The following is a 17,204-nucleotide window of genomic DNA, read 5'->3' as shown; positions in this document are numbered from 1 at the left end:
GAATGGAGAGACTAAATGCTGATCATTTACAGTATCTGTCAAAATACTCAACTGTCAAGGTACATAATTTATTTCACAGCAAAAGGAAGTCTCATAAACAAGAATCAAATTCTTTTCTTAAAAAAGAAAAAAAAAAAAAAGTTATCCGGCTGACAAGTCCAGGCAAGCCTAAGTAAATAACACTTTTCCCACTGAAGTATCTTTAGCACCCTCTGGTGGAGACTTTATGCAATCAGCAGCAGCCTGATTCAGAACAAAACAGTGACAACTGGAGATCACATAGTAATAATTTTAAAAAATAAATGTATGGGGCGCCTGGCTGGCTCAGTTGGCACAGCATGCACCTCTTAATCTCAGGGTTGTGAGTTCAAGCCCCATATTGGGCATGGAACTTAGCTACATAACATAAAGAAAACGTTAATATAAATAAATTTGTATCACTGATTTTCAGAGAACTAAATTTTTTTGATCTTTTCAAAACTATCATTTTATTTACTATGCTTCATCAATCAGTCTTCATAAAGTATTTTTAAATTTAATTTTGAAATTTTCTTCTACATTATTAAACCTAACATCAAAGGTTACAATGTCACTGACACAAAATAAGACACAAAATTAATACATTTAAGATTATTCCATGCTGCATTTAATAAATTCTGTGTAGGTACTAACCTGCTGGGCCTAAAACATGTTAAACAATTATACCATTCTATGATATTTTTATTCCTTGCTTTGTATGTATAAACTGATTTCACATTTTAAAATCCATATTCTTTAAACATTAATTTTAGGAAGGAATTCCTAACCGCACTCTCAGGTGACTCTAAAAATTCTTTGAACTAAAAGACTCTATGTAAATAAGTATGCACACACACATACGTACATATACACACATTTACATTTGTTATACAAAAGCCAGAGTGCCTAGACACCAAAATAAAGAGACAGTTGATTTTCAGTTACCCACAATACATTTGCCTCAATTTCTACATATGCGAAAGGATCCTAAAATGTCGAAATCAAAAGATGAACCAAAGCACTCAACATCATGAATGAAATCAAAAGGTGTATTTTAACACATTAAATTTATCTACATTAAAGTAAAGAGTGGTCTACAGTAAGAAGAGAATGTTCCCAATCCTAACTACAAAATGTAGGTGCCCAGGACCATCCCCCACCAAGTGAAACACCATCTCAACTCCTCAAGTTATTGTGATGTGCAACTGATAAAGAATCATCACTGGTGGAATGGATCAGAGAGCAAGCTCTGGAGCCAGAATGACCGCATTTCAGTAGCCTTGTGGCCAAACTCAACTTCTCACTTTCATAATCTGTAGGAGCAGAGAATAGTAACACCAACAACATAGGGATGTTGTAAGGATTAAATAAATCAATAAATGTAAGGCTTTTAGAATAATCAGAGTGCCATGAATGCCACTGTTATTGTTGTTATACAGTTATCATGAGTCACCTGTAATCAAAGGTTCAACAATTTTGAGTCACTTCTCTTTACTTGCTTTTTGTAATTTCAAAGTAATTGAAATGTTGGAGTTTCAATGTAACTGGTTTTCATCATGTTCTCCTATAATGCAAGAACTTTCTTTCATTGCTGTAGGAATGCAAAACAGTACAGCCACTTTGGAAGGTGGTCTGGCAGTTTTTTAAATAAAATTAAATACAGAAGTTTACTTAATAGTATTATGCCAATGTCACTTTCTTAGTTTTGACAAAATTTTAAGATGCTAAAAACAGGAGAAAGTGGATGAGAAGTATACTGGAACTCTGCACTATCTTTACAACTTTTCTGTAAATATAAAATTGTTCCAAAATAAAAAGGTTGCTGATTAAAAGATCAGGACTTTTATTTCCAGCCATAATGGAGTAACAGGGACCAGATTTACCTGACTGCTGTAAGCAAAAAGAAAATTGGAAGGAATATATGACACAATTATTTTGATATTAAAAACAGGAAATTAGGATTATGTTATCTGAGAGAGAAGAAACAAGGCAAGCCACACAAGATCCCTAGGTTTCTGCCTGGATGTAAAACTGATGGTATAGGACTGCGTCCCAAACAAAGTATGTACGTCTCACTAAGTTATGGAGACACAAGTCAGAATTCAGAGAAACCGAGGCAACTGGAAGTTGTGGGGTGGTGGGGTAGAGTTTGGGGGAGAGGATACTACAGGGAAAAAAATCCTTTAAAAACTGAAGGATTCTCTGACTGATAGCTGAATAGTAAAATGTAGCCTAGGCAAAGTAACTGAAAATCTATCTGCTGAATGGTCCACAGAGCTCACACCAGACTAGAAGGCATTTAAGTTCTGAGCAGCAAGTCTTATTGATTATTTGGCACATTCAAATCAGATCCTATAAAGGCCATGCCTTAGTAATAGAGTTAAACTACCACTAAAGTAGAGGTTACTACTCTAGACCTGTCCTCACAAAGTGTGGAGACAAACCATGAAAAGATCAAACTAAACTGCAAATAACCTCATGCCAGAATAAGGCGGCACAAGAAAAAGGCAGACAACAAAGTCTACAGACTCACCAATGTAAAACTTACAAGATCCAGCATCCAATCGAAAAGTAGTAGATATGCCAAGAATCAAGAAAGTGTGACCAATACCCAGGGTTAAAAACAGTCAATACAAGTAGATCCAGTATAATAGAAACAATAAAATTAGCAAACAAAGACATTAGAACAACTACAAAAAATATAGCAAGCTATTTAAAGGATAATATGAACACTGCAAGAGAGACGTTAAGGTATGAAGAAGAACCAAACAGAACTTCTAGAGTTCAAAAACATAATGAACAAAGTAAAACAACTTCACTAGGTGGGATGAACAGCAAATTAGATACTGAAGAAGAAAATATTACTGACACTGAAGACAGAGAAATACAATTTGTCCATATTGAAGCACGCAGAGACAAAAAAAGATGGAAAAAAACTGAAAAGAGTGTCAGTGATTAAAGGAAAATACTAAACAGTGTAACAAACATGCAAGAGTCCCAGAAACAGAGACAGGAGTATAGAAATAAATATCTAAAGAAATAACGTCAAGAAATTGCCAAATTTGATGAAAATCATAGAAACACGAACCCAAGAAGCTAAACGAATGTCAAATATAAAGAAAAAGAAGGGGCGCCTAGGTGGCTTAGTCGGTTGAGCGGCCGACTTCAGCTCAGGTCATGATCTCACTGTTCGTGAGTTCAAGCCCCGTGTCAGGTTCTGTGCTGACAGCTCAGAGCCTGGAGCTTTGGATTCTGTGTCTCCCTCTCTCTCTGCCCCTCCCCCTCTAGCACTCTGTGTCTGTCTCTCAAAACTAAAATAAATAAAGGTTAAAAAATTTAAAAAAAAGAAAACCACAAGATACATCAAAATCAAATCCCTGAAAATGAGCATAAAATCAAAAATCTTCAATGTAGATAAAGAAAAAATAAACACATTACATACAGAGGAACAAATATAAGAATAACAGGAGATGTCTCTTCAGAAACTGTGCAAGCCAGATGATAAGGAACATCATAAAAGTGCTGAAAGAAAAGAAAAAAAAACGTCATCAAGAATTCTAATTCCAGGGGTGCCTGGGTGGCTCAGTTGGCTGAACATCCATCTGACTCTTGATTTTGGCTCAGGTCATGATCTCATGGTTCATGGGCTCAAGCCCCATGTCAGGCTCAGCGCTGACAGCGTGAAGCCTGCTTGGGATTCTTGCTTTCCTTCTCTCTCCACCTCTCCCCTGCTTATGCACTTTCTCTCTCTCTCAAAATAAACTTTAAAAATAAAATAATATGGGCTGTTTGCCATCTATATAAAAAAAAAGCATTTTAATTCCAGAAGATCAAAACAAATAAACAAAAACTTCAAGACTATGAAGATGTTTGTAAAACAAAAACTGTAACATTTTCAGAGAAAAAACTAATGTGAGATTTTTTCTCACAGAAAATCTTCAGGGCCTAAGGCTAGACAAGGAATTCTTAGACTTGACACTAAAAACATCCATAAAAGCAGAACTGATAAAATGTAAAACTTTTGCTCTACAAAAGAATAGAAAGAGAATGAAAAGATAGGGGCATCTGGGTGGCTCAGTTGTGGGAGCGTCTGACTTTGGCTCAGGTCACATTCTCACAGTTCATGAGTTCGGGTCCCGTGTTGGGCTCTACACTGACAGTGCACAGCCTGCTTGGGACTCTCTCTCTCTCTCTCTCTTCCTCTTGAAATAAATAAATTTCTAAAAAAAAAACTTAAAAAAAAAAAGACAAACTACAAATTGGGAGAAAATATTTGTAAACAACATATACAACAAAGAACTGGTTTCTATAATTTGTAAAAAAAAAAAAAATAAAAACCTCTTAAAACTGAAGAATAAAAATAAATCCAACTAGAAAAAGAGCAACAAATGCGTTTCACTGAAGAAAAGACACAGGTAACCAACACATACTTGAAAAGAGGTTCAGTATCATTAACCATTAGAAAAATATACATTAAAATCACAATGACATAAAACCACACATCTATCAAAATGACAAAAATAAAAACTAATGGTAACACCAAATACTGGTGAGATGTGGAGAAACTGAAACAATACCTTGCTCGGGGAGAATATAAAAAGGTGGAGCCAACCTGGAAAATTATTTGGCAATTTCTTAGGAAACTACAAATCCAGAACAAAAGTGAAAGAGTAAGGGCCTCCAAAAATTATTTTACATAAAATCAACAAGAATATTGGCAAAAGTAGTAGTAAGAAGCTTATGTACAAAACTCTGGAAACTAACCAAAGTGATACAAGGAGGGTTATATCTTAAGAAAAATGGCAAAAATCTCAGTAAGCACAGGGAGCTGTGTGAACTTTGGGGCATTTTCAATTCTTCTAATTGTATCCCTCACTCTCCACTCTGCAGAAGCATGGAAAAACAAAACAAAAACCTGGTCCACAATCGAAGTGAAAAAGCGGCAGCGTGCCTAGCGCCTGAAGGGACAAAACCAGGTCAGCACTCACTCCCAGGGAACTGGTGTCATTTGACTTTGTCTCAAGGTTCCCTGAAAGGCCCCACCTGCAAAGCTCTTTTTAATTTGATCTGCCTAGAAACTTGCCCCCTACAAAAACTCTTTTCCCAGTTGAAACACATTATGGGCAATTGTTTGACTTCACATCCACCTGAGTCAATAAATAACAGCTGGTGCAAACAATAGACAACCAAAAACCTTAAATGGAAAAGCTGGGCAAGATGTCCAGAGGAGCTGTGAAAAGCTCTGGTGTATTTCTGGAATTCTAGAAGGTCTAAGGCAGGTCAGAAACGTGCAAATGCTCAGGAAAGAGGTGAAAGACTCTAAGCAATCAGCTCTGCCGAACTTGAGGCTCCTGCATAAGCAGGAAGCGCAGGATAAGGCAAAGTTGTCAAATGCCTGGCTGGGAGCTGAAGGCATGCCACCATACAATAACAGAAGTCCTCAGCAAAAACTGGGAGACTACTGGATTCAGGTAGCGAAGGAAATCTCTAATCTAACCATCAGGTGACCACTAAGGTAACTGAGCAGATAACTTTAAAAAAAAAAAAAAAGAAAAGGAAAGGAAAAGGAGAGGAGGGAACTCTTTCAACTCATTCTATGAGGCCAATATTACCTTGATACCTAAACCAAGGAAATCGCAACAAAGGAAGACCAAGGACCAGTTTCCCTTATGAATACAGACACAAAATTCATCAACAAAATACTAGTAAGCCAAACCCAGCAAGTTATAAAAAGGATTATACTCCACGACCAAATGGGATTTTCCCTCATTGATGCAGGGTTGGTTCAACATACAAGCAAAAATCAACATCTATATTAACAGGATAAAGAAAAAAAAAAACACATTCATCTCAGTAGATGAAAAAAAGACCATATGACAAAATCAAACACCCTTTTATGCTAAAAATACTCAACAAACAAGCAATAAAAGGGAATTTCCTCAATTACATACAGGGTACCTATGAAAAATCTATAGCCATCATCACACTGAATGGCAATAGACTGAAAGCTTTCCCCCTAACATCAGGCAGAAACAACACAAAGATGTCTGGTCTCCCCACTTTTATTCAATATTCCATGTTACAGCCAAAAATAAAGCAAGAAAAAGAAATAAAAGGCATACATATTGGAAAGGAAGGAATGAAACTATCTTCACTGGCAGATGACATGATCTTGTGTATAGAAAATCCTATGGAATCTACCAAAAAAAAAAAAATTAGAGCTAATAAATGAGTTCAGCAAGGCTGAGGATAAAAGATCAATATACAAAAATCAGGTGTATTCTTACATACCAGACAGTGAGCAATTCTAATGTGAAATTAAGAAAAACCATTCCACATATAACAGCATCAAAAGAATAAATACTGGGGCGCCTGGATAGCTCAGTTCGTTAAGCGTCCGACTCTTAATTTCAGCTCAGGTCATGAGTTCAAGCCCCATATCGAGCTCTGCACTGAGTGTGAAGCCTACTCAAAAAAAATTTTTTTTAATTTTAAAAAAGAATAAGTTAAACTTAGGAATAAGTTTAACAAATTCAAGATTTTTACACTGAAAAGTGTTCGGTGTTCAAACACAAAAATGTTGAAAGAAATTGAAGACCTAATCAAATGGAAAGACATCTCACATTCATAGATTAGAAGACATAAGACAGCAATATTCCACATATTGATCTAAAGATTCAATACCATTGCCACCACTGATCACAGATACCTTTTTTTCTTCATAATTTGACAAGCAGATGTTAAAACTCACATGGAAATGCAAGGGATTTAGAAGAGCTAAAACAATTTTGAGAAATGGGAATAATGTTGAAGGAATCATACTTCTCAATTTCAAAACTTAACTATAAAGCTACAGTAATCAAGTTGTGTGCTACTGGCAAGAAGATAGACAAATAGATCAATGGAAAAAAATTGAGCATCCAGAAATATGCCGACATGTTCATGGTCAGATGATTTTTGACAAAGGTGCCAAGACAATTCAATAGGGAAAGGGTATCCTTTTCAATAAATCGTGCTGAGATAGCTGGAGTTGCATATGCAAAAACAGAAGTTAGGCCTTTACATTGCATCGTATGCAAAAATTCACTCAAAATGGATCAAAGACCTAAATGTAAGAGCTAAAATGATACAACTTAAGAAAAACAGGTAAATCTTCATAATGTTGGATTAAAACAATTTCGTAGATATGATACCAAAACACAAAATGCTAGATAAAAAATTATCAAGAAAGTGAAAAGATAAACCATGAATGGAAGAAAATATTTTAAAAGTATGTATCTGATATGGTATCAAATATATAAAGCATTCAAATATATAAATATATATATCTCAAAAATATAAAGCACTTAAATATACAGAGCTATCTCAAATATATAAGGCATACAAATACATAAAAAACTCTTACAACTCTACAATAAAAATATCATAATTTTAAAATAGACAACAGATTTGAATAGACATTTCTCCAAAGAAATATATAAACAGACAATAAGCAAATGAAAAAAGATCAATAGAAAAATACAAATCAAAACTATGATATACCAATTCACACCTACTAGGATGACAATAATCAAAAGGACAGAAAGCAACAAGTGTTAATGAGGATGTGGAGAAGAAGTTAGGATCCTCACATACTGTTGGTGGAATTGTAAAATGATGCAGCTTTGGAAAACAGTTTGGCAGTTCCTCAAAAGGTTAAACAAAGCTAACAATGCAATTCCACTAGTAGGATAAACCCTAAAGAACTGAAAATACACATTCATATATAAACTTCTACACGAAATGTTCATAACTGCATTATTCACCATAGCCAAGATGTGTGAACAACCCAAATATCTATCAACTAAAGAATGGATAAACAAAACATGGTATATCCACAAAAAAGAATGCATTCTGAAACATACTACAACATAAATGAACCCTGAAAACATGCTATGTTAAAGCAGCAAGACCCAAAAGGCCACATACTGTATGATTCCATTTACATGAAATGTCCAGGACAGGCATAGCCATAGAAATGGAAAGCAGATTATTGGTCACCAAGGAATTATTAGGGGGTTGGGGGAGGGGGGTATGACTGCTAAATGGGTTTCTTTTGAGGTGATGAGAATGTTTTGGAATTAGACAGCAGTAATGGCTGCTCAACCTTGTGAATATACTAAAACCACTGAATTATATACTTAAAAGGGTGAATTTTATGGTATGTGAATTATATCTCAACCAAAAAAAAAAGTGACACGTGTAATTACCACAGGACTCAGCAATTGCAGTCTTAGTCATCTATCTCAGAGAAATGGAAACTTATTCACCAAAAAGATAAATAAAAGTACAGAAATGCTACAAGCAGTATCAATTATTACACATAAAAACAAAACAACCAATATGTCCTTCAATGGGTAAATGGTCTAAGAAACTGCATTACATCCATACCATGAAATATAATTCAGCAACAAAGAGGAACAAACTATTGATACATGCAACAATTTGAATGGATCTCAAGGGATTGTGCTGGATGAAAAAAAGGTCACAAAAGGTTATATACTATATGCTTTCATTTACATAATATTGCTAAAGTGATAAAATGATAGAGATGGAGAACAGAGTAGCAGTTACCAGGGTTTGGGGACCGTGTGTAACATGATTATAAAAGGGCAGTTCAAGGAGGGGAGGGTGGGTGATGGGCATTGAGGAGGGCACCTGTTGGGATGAGCACTGGGTGTTGTATGGAAACCAATTTGACAATAAATTTCATATTTAAAAATAAATAAAAATAAAAATAAAAAAATTAAAGGGCAGTTCAAGCAATGCTTGCAGTGATGAAAGTACTCTCTCTACCCGACTATGGTAGGGATTGTACAAATGTACACATGTGATAAAATTGCACAGAACACACGCACACACACACAAATGAGTGCACAGAAAATGATGAACGCTGGAGGAAGATCACACTAGTGCCGATTTTCTGGTGCTCATCTTGCACTATAGTTATGCAAGATGTGAATGCTGCTGGAAACTACAAGGGTATATGGGATCTTTCTGTATTACTTCTTACAATTCCATGAGAATCCACCATTATCTCAAAGGAAAAAGTTTAATTTGTTTTAAAAAAGGAGAGATAAAGACTTTACTCAGGTAAACCAAATCTGAGAGAATATAGGAATGAATATAAAAGACAATTTTCCTCATTTTAAATTTCTTGAGAATTAACAATGTATCAGTTTGGTCTGTCAGCTCCAGATCTACCTTCTATACCCGATTGACCTGGACGCTGTCAACTCTCCCTTGTCAACTGGCCTAACATTAGGGCTGGAAGAGGGCACTGGAGTGACTCTATCAGATGACAGCAGCAGCAAGGACCTCCCTTCTGGGTCCAGTCCCCCAGCAACTGTTTATTTAGCACAGGAGCCAAGGCCCAGAAGCACTCACCTCGGCAGCCCTGTTGGGAAACCTCAAGCTGCATCCTCCAACCGTGACTCCCCACCCAGCTCTGAAGCAGCTCTGGCCGCACCCCCAGGCCCACTCTCCCCATCCATCAATGCACTTCTACATACCAGCTTCAACGGGCCTCAGGCAACTGTCCTACCACCCCGTGGCCACTTCTGTGGTAGCTAGGCCACACTGTCAAGCTGCTTCTACACAACAGCTCCAGACTACCAACACCTTCCTCCAACAGTGAGCTGATATTACAGATCGGCTCCAGCCTAAACCAGCTGGCAAGCTTCTCGGCCAACAGCAGGCTGTATGCTCCCAGTCAGGCCCTTCACTGAAGAGCTCTCAATCTCAGCCTAGGGGCTGGAGCTCTCCTAAGTCTTTTCAGTCCCTTCCTTGTCTACTTTCTCTCAGCCCAGAAGTCATAGCTGTTTTTTGTACTTGCTACTTCTGAATACCACAGAGTTCTCTTAATCTCTTTTAGCGGTTAATAACACCTCACTAGTCAGCAATTCTTTATATTAATTTTCCCTGTTTCAACTAGGGGTACGGTTTCCATCTCCCAACTGGCCCCTGACTGACATACACGATACGTACGTATATTCGTATGCTGACAGATACACAAACACACATACACAACAACAGCACAAAGAATGAAGTACTGATGTACAGTTCCCACATTACAAGTGAAGTAAGTGGTCTGTTATGTAAAGGGAGACTGTAAAAGGTTAAGGAAGCACAACGTAAGCCTTAAAACACTGAGAGTTAATAAGTCAGTAGTGGTTAGTAAAATGGGGTCCTACATAACACTGAAATAATTTTAAAGAAGGAGAGAAGAGGGAAAAAATAAATAACAGTTGAGACACATAGAACCAAACTGTAAGATGGTTCACTTAAAATGAATCATATCAGTAATCCCATTAAACGTAATATGATCTAAACACTCCAGTTAAATGGCCTAGATTGTCAGATTGGTCAAAAATCAAACAATCAAAATGTTGACTTCAAGAAAATCACTTGAGTTATAAAGACACAGAGAGGTTAAAATAAAAGAATGCAAGTTTCAATTCAGTACAGCAGAATAAACTCCCACCGGACTGATCCTCTGGCAGATAACACACACACACACACACACACACACACACACACACACGCACGCACGCACACGACTCTAAGGCACTGCAGAGTAAACAAAAACAAGCCATCCTGGAGAAGAGTCAAAACTTAGAAGAAGGAATGGCACTGGGTGAGTTTGAGTTTTGTTTTTTAAACAGCATTTAGTGTAAGGCAGGGTACAGACAGTTACCATGCAAAGTGGCTAAAATTCTAACAGGAAACTTCATTCTTACTAACCTAAAGAACAGGAGGAGAGTTCAGGGAAACCATGACCACTGGCAAGTAAAGGGAAAATACCCGAAAAAAAGAGCCAGGGAAGCGTAACCCCAAATTCTATTTATAAACTTTGCCTAAATCAATGGCAATCCCAGAACCATGCAAATATGGAAGAAATTACAGTCCAGGTGAAAGAACTGGACTGAGCTTTCAGCTGCCCTCCAAAAACCAGTTTACTTGTCTGAGTCAAACCAGGTAAATTACCTCCTAAAGCAAAAATATCAACACTCTCTGAATGAATACAACAGATTCCAGTCTCCAAGACATAAAATCCCCAATTATCATGATATAATCTAAAATTATTCAACATATGAAAACCCAAGAAAATGTGATCCATTAAAAACAATAAACAATGGAGATCAAGCTCAAGATAACCAAGATGTTGGAATTAGCAGACAAGAAATTTTTATATAGATATACATAGTGATCTAAAGTAAAATATGCCTATAATATAAAGACAAGAAATAGAATAAAAGAAAGAAAATCCTAAAACTGAAAAAATTACAAGATGAAGCTAAACAACAGAATTAATGTTACAAAGGAAAGAGTTTATGAACTTGAAAAAGATCAATATAAATGACCTAATCTAAAATGCAGAGAGAAAAAAGCTTGAAGGAAACACGAACAGTGCCTCAGAGGAATGTAGGACAACATTAACAGATGTAATGTGTAAACAGTGCCCAAGAAGGAGAAAGGGAACAGTGCATAAAAATTACCCAAAGAAATAATAATTGAAAATGTATTAAATTTGGGAAAAGACATAAATTCACAGATTCAAGTAGCTCAGCAAACTCCAACATAAATACAAAGATAATTATACCAAGGCACATCATAGTTAAATTTCTGAAAACCAAAAAACAAAATCTTGAAAGTAGCCAGACAAAAATGATATATTAATACATGTGGAAAATGATTAAAATCCCACTAACTTATTATATATAGTATATTTACATAATATATAATACATATTAATAATATATTTAATATATATTGTTAGTTCATAGATCATTGTTTTAATATTTAATAATAAATAATTATTAATTTAATATATACTTAATAATTATGTTATATAATATACAGTATATTTAATATATATTTAATGTACAATAATATAATTATATATAATATACACATATAACAGTTATTTATGTTATAGTATATAACATATATAAACATTTATACATTATATTATACATATTATATAAAAATACTTTTAGAGGGCTCAAAGAAAAACACTGTCAAGCCTGAAAGCAACCACCACTGGATATATAATACAGTTTGGGGTATTATATTGCAATTATCTTCATCTTCACGACTGTTTCATTTTTCTGCCTGAAGTCCTCAAGAATTTTTTCTTTAAAGTCTGAAAAAGGCTTTGAATAAATTCCACACCCATTACTAATACAAATTCTTGAGGAAGTCAGAATTAATGATGTGGTAGGTAGCCCCCAAGACGGTCTCCACTGATCTCTACTACCTGGCATTTAGGCCCTTGTGTTATAGCCTCCCCTTAAGTGTGGGCTGGACCTACTGACTCGTTTCTAATGAACAGAAAATAGCAAAAGTGATGGGATGTCACATCCATGATTAGATGACAAAAAGGCTGTGGCTCCTGTCTTGCATACCCTCTCTTGCTTTTTCCCTTGTGCTGATGGAAGCCAGCCGCCATGTTGGGAGCAACACTATAGAGAAGCCAAGTGGCAAGAACTAAGGGAGTTTAGTCCTCCTGCCAACAACCACATGAGTGAACACAGAAGAGGATACTTCTTTAGTTGAATGTTCAGGTAAAAACAGCAGCCCTGGGCAACAACCTTGATTGCGGCCTTGAAAGAGACACTGAGGCCAAGATACCCAGCTAAGCCAAGCCCAGATTCTAGACCTTCAGAAAATATGAGATAATAAGTATTTACTCTGTTAAGCACCCCTACTACAGTTTAAGCCACTACATTCTGGGGTAATTTGTTAAGCAGCAATAGATTATTAATACAAATGGGTATTTATTTAACACAACAGAACATACACACATTAATTGTAAAGTCAGCATCTTTCTTATGGGGCAACCCTGGAGGCATTCCCACTAAGGTGAGAAACAAAACAAGGATGCCCATTATCTCAAGTACAATTTCACACTGTTCTGGAGGGACTAGCCAATGCAGTTAGACTAGAGAAAATAAATAAAAGGCATTAAGGTTTAGAAAAAAAGAAACAACACTATCTGTATTTCCAGACATGAGAGTATTCCTGAAAAACCTTGAGGGATCAATGATAAAACTAATTCAACAAGATTTTAGCAAGGTAGCAGGATATAAAGTTAACATACTAAAACCAACAGTGCTCATATATTGAAAAAGTAACTACTTAGAAGAGCTAACAGAAAATTCATTTACACTAGCAAAAAATTATATATTAAATGTTTAGAAATATATTTTAGAAATGTTCAAAACCTATATGAAGGAAACTATAAAGAACCTATAAAAACAAAAAATAGACCTAAAACAATGTTAAGACATCTTTCTTGGAAATATACACTAAACTATTTAGAGGTAAAAAAAAAAAAAAAAATGATGTATGCAACACTCTCAAAGGCTTTCAAAAAATATGCATATATATACATATATAAAGAGAATGAAATTAAAAACTTGATAAAGTAAATGGGGTAGAACACTACCAAAGATGATTAAACTGAATCTAATCAAGAGGAAAAAAATCAGACAAATCTGCACAATACTTTAAAGACACTGAGGATGGGAGGGATTAGGGTAATTAAAATATGAAATGCATATTAGATGATATTACTGAGTTAATATTACTTTTAAAGTGTGATAATAGTATAATTATGTGCAATACTGCCCTTATTATTAGGAGATACATACTGATATATTTAGTAGTAAAGTATCATAATGTCTGTAATTTGTGTGTGTGCGTGTGAGAGCTGGAAAGGGAAGGAGGGAGGAAGACTGTAGGAAACAGAAAGAGAAAGCCAATGTGGCAAAATGTTAACTGGTTAAATTTAAGTGAAGTGTATATGGGTGTTCACTGTATTATGCTTTCAACTTTTCTGTTAGTTTGAAATTTTTCAAAATAAAAGGATGGGGCGGTGGGGAGACAGGAAATGACAGACTCCCAGATTAAAGATGGAGGTATAAAGTTAGTTTTCCTTACTTTACCTCCTGAAAATTTTGCCAAATAATTAAGAGAACAAGAAACAGCAGTGCAAACTCCTCCTTCAACAAAATTAGCAGGGAGCTGGAAAGCAGGGGAATTATAAGATTCTAAGTATATTCCTTACAGGTAAGTCAATAGAGACTTAAAGTTGATGCACCAGAAAACAAAGGTGTAAACATATTATTTAGCATTATGGAGGTAATTGTCAAAAGAATTAAAAAAACAAATGCAGTGTGGAGGACACAGAAAAATAGGCTTTTCCTCTGTGTGTTAAACCTTTTATACCATTGGACTATTTATATCAAGTATCACATGTAGTAACAATAATAAATCTTCCCAATTATACTGACTATCCAGAAGGATTCTGTGACAAAGAGGCTGTACCCAGGGGTGGGGGGTGGGGTGGGTGGAAGTATCTTTCATTATCTTTACTACCTTGAGGTGAAATATTTAAAACACAAATTTAAATGGTAAAATACTTTAAAATACTATTGGGGTTAGCAGAACTTCAGGTCTACCTCTATGACCATGACACCAAAATATAATAAATGAATACATTAAAATTATATGTCCTATTATTTCAAATAACTTAAAAGTATTTTCATTCTTGTTGTGTAAAAAATTTGAATAAACAGACTCACAGTTCCACAAGGTTTGGAAGCTTCTGAGCAAGGTTTTCTGGCTGAAAATTAAAAACTCAGAATTAAATTTTATCTTTGAGAAATGTACAAACAGTTCTAATGAGTTTAAACACAGAGTATTATCTTTGGTGGGAGGGGCAGTGTAAATCTGAAGGAAATAATGCAAAAATAATAAATCAGCAGGTCTGGGTTTTATGCTTACATGGCCCATACTACAGTTTAAATCTATAAATCTGAACGCTTAAAATCAGTGTCTTGGGGCACCTGGGTGGCTCAAGTGGGTTAATGCCCAACTCTTGATTTCGGCTCAGGTCATTATCTAGCAGTTTCGTGGGTGTGAGCAGTGCGTTGGGCTCTGCACTGACGCCTGCTTGGAATTCTGTTTGCATCTCTCTCTGCCCCTCCCTTGCTTGCTCTCTCTCTCTCTCTCTCTCAAAAACAAATAAATACATTTGCAACTACGTGGATGGAACTGGAGGGTATTATGCTAAGTGAAATTAGTCAGAGAAAGACAAAAATCCTATGACTTCACTCATATGAGGACTTTAAGAGACAAAACAGATGAACATGAGGGAAGGAAAACAAAAATAATATAAAGACAGGGAAGGGGACAGAATAGAAGAGACTCATAAATATGGAGAACAAATTGAGGCCTGCGGGAGGGGTTGTGGGAGGGGGGATGGGCTAAATGGGTCAGGGGCATTAAGGAATCTACTCCTGAAATCATTGTTTCACTATATGCTAATTTGGATGGAAATTTTAAAAAATAAAAAATTAAATTAAAAAATAAAAAATAAACTTTAAGTAAATAAATACATAAATACATAAATAAATAAAATCAGTGTCTTTCTGAAAAACGGCCACAGAAGAAGTTACGCTGTCCTTAATAGACATACACAGAGGGGAGGATGCCATCTGACAACAGAGCCAGATACTGGAGTGACACAGCCAAGGACCATCAAGGATCACTGGCAACCACCAGAACCAAGGAAACAGTAACAGATTCTCCCTCGGAGTCCTGAGAAGGAGCCAACCCTGCCCACATCTTAATTTCGGACTTCCGGCCTTCAGAACAGTGAGAATACATTTCTGTTCTTTTAAGCCCCCTATCCTGTGTAATCTGTTACAACAGCCCTAGAAAACTAATACTCACCCCCAAACTCCCAATTTGTGTGCCTCGGAAAAACTAAATAAATAAGGGAAATCCCCAGGTGCCAGAAAGCCAGACCTAACTAAGCTCAGGACAGAGTGGTCCTGGGGCTCAGGTGGTCCCGGGCGGGGGTGGGGGGGGGGGGTGGCAGGGGTAGGAAACAGGCCACTGGAAAGACAGGCTGGGGACGATCTAGGTGCCTTACCCAGTCCTGATTTTGGAAGGATTGGCCCTTCCACAAAAAGAATCCCAGAAATTCCACTCCCAGATTGCAAGTGGGCTTCTCTCTGCCGGAGGCACTGGGTAAAAGGAAAAGCCTCCTCTAAGCAACTGAAAGCCAGCCTGCATCTCTCTCTCTCTCTCCCTCCCTCTCCCCCCTCCCCGCCATCCAGGTCAAATTCACACAAACACAAAGACAGGAGTTGTTAAGACTGAAGGAGCACACTGAGTCAGGAGTAACAGATATATATTTATTCTACACTCAAACATACTGTAGGTAAGTAGGTATCAATAACAAAGAGTCAGGAATCGTTTTTTTAGAAGTAATTAGGTGTAGCTTGAGTCCTGAAAGACAAATATAAATTATCAGAGGTTGCTATGGGGCAGAGAGGAAGGGTTCTGGTCAGCTTTCTAGGCACAAGGAGCAACACAGGAAAATGTGAGGCAGGGAGGTGTGTCTGGGAAATTGCAAATACAATCTATTTTGCCGTAACTCCCGAACACTACTCCTGAACAGATCTTACACTTTCGAAAATCCTTTTATAAAAACAATTGTGTTAATAGGTGTTGAGGACTAGAAGGTTTTATATTTGCAACAAACTAATTTTTCAGACAGAAACCAAGTAACAATGATCATCATTAGGAACAGGATCAGGGGTGCTCTCTATTCTCCACTCTATGTTAGTATCATTTGAATTTTTAACAGTGAACATGTTAGGTCTCATATAATTGAAAACCATTACATTCGATAATGTGGTATGCACATAAACTGCTACATAATTGAGTAATCAATCATATTACATCCAATTTGGGTTCTAAACATTTAGTAAGAGAAACACCATTAGTGTGGTATGCCTGGGCCATAGGGTATGAAGGTTTATAATGACTTCGCAGAGTGGCCTGGAACAGACCACTAGAATTTATATTTTATAAAATGGGAAAACTTTTTAAAAATTCTGAACACAATAGAAATCCACTGGTTTAAACAAGGAAATGATATTACCACTTTAAGTTGGCATACTGATGAATTTAAATACTTAGCCACAGCATCCAAAGCTGCTTATATACACATATATCCTTGTCCTTTTATGATAACCAAATATTAAATACGAATATTGTTATGAGGACAATGAAGCATTTACTGAGTACCCATTTTTGATAAAGTCACTTATATTTAGTTTTCAAATGCT

The 17,204-nt window shown here is 36.2% G+C and overlaps 1 protein-coding gene across 5 annotated transcripts in view; it reads right to left on the bottom strand.

Moving 5' to 3' along the window:
• LRRC28 (leucine rich repeat containing 28) overlaps positions 1-17,204 on the bottom strand; it is a 186,561-nt gene that overhangs the window by 124,442 nt on the left and 44,915 nt on the right. For all 5 annotated transcript variants that reach the window (XM_058736730.1, XM_058736729.1, XM_058736733.1 and 2 more), the window contains one exon: positions 14,646-14,686. In XM_058736730.1, the coding sequence (XP_058592713.1) occupies positions 14,646-14,686 (41 nt within the window). The remainder of the gene's footprint in view (positions 1-14,645; positions 14,687-17,204) is intronic.

The sequence above is a fragment of the Neofelis nebulosa genome, chromosome 7 (assembly GCF_028018385.1).
Source record: "Neofelis nebulosa isolate mNeoNeb1 chromosome 7, mNeoNeb1.pri, whole genome shotgun sequence".
In the NCBI taxonomy this organism is placed as follows: domain Eukaryota; kingdom Metazoa; phylum Chordata; class Mammalia; order Carnivora; family Felidae; genus Neofelis; species Neofelis nebulosa.
This window is presented reverse-complemented; position numbering and strand designations above follow the sequence as displayed.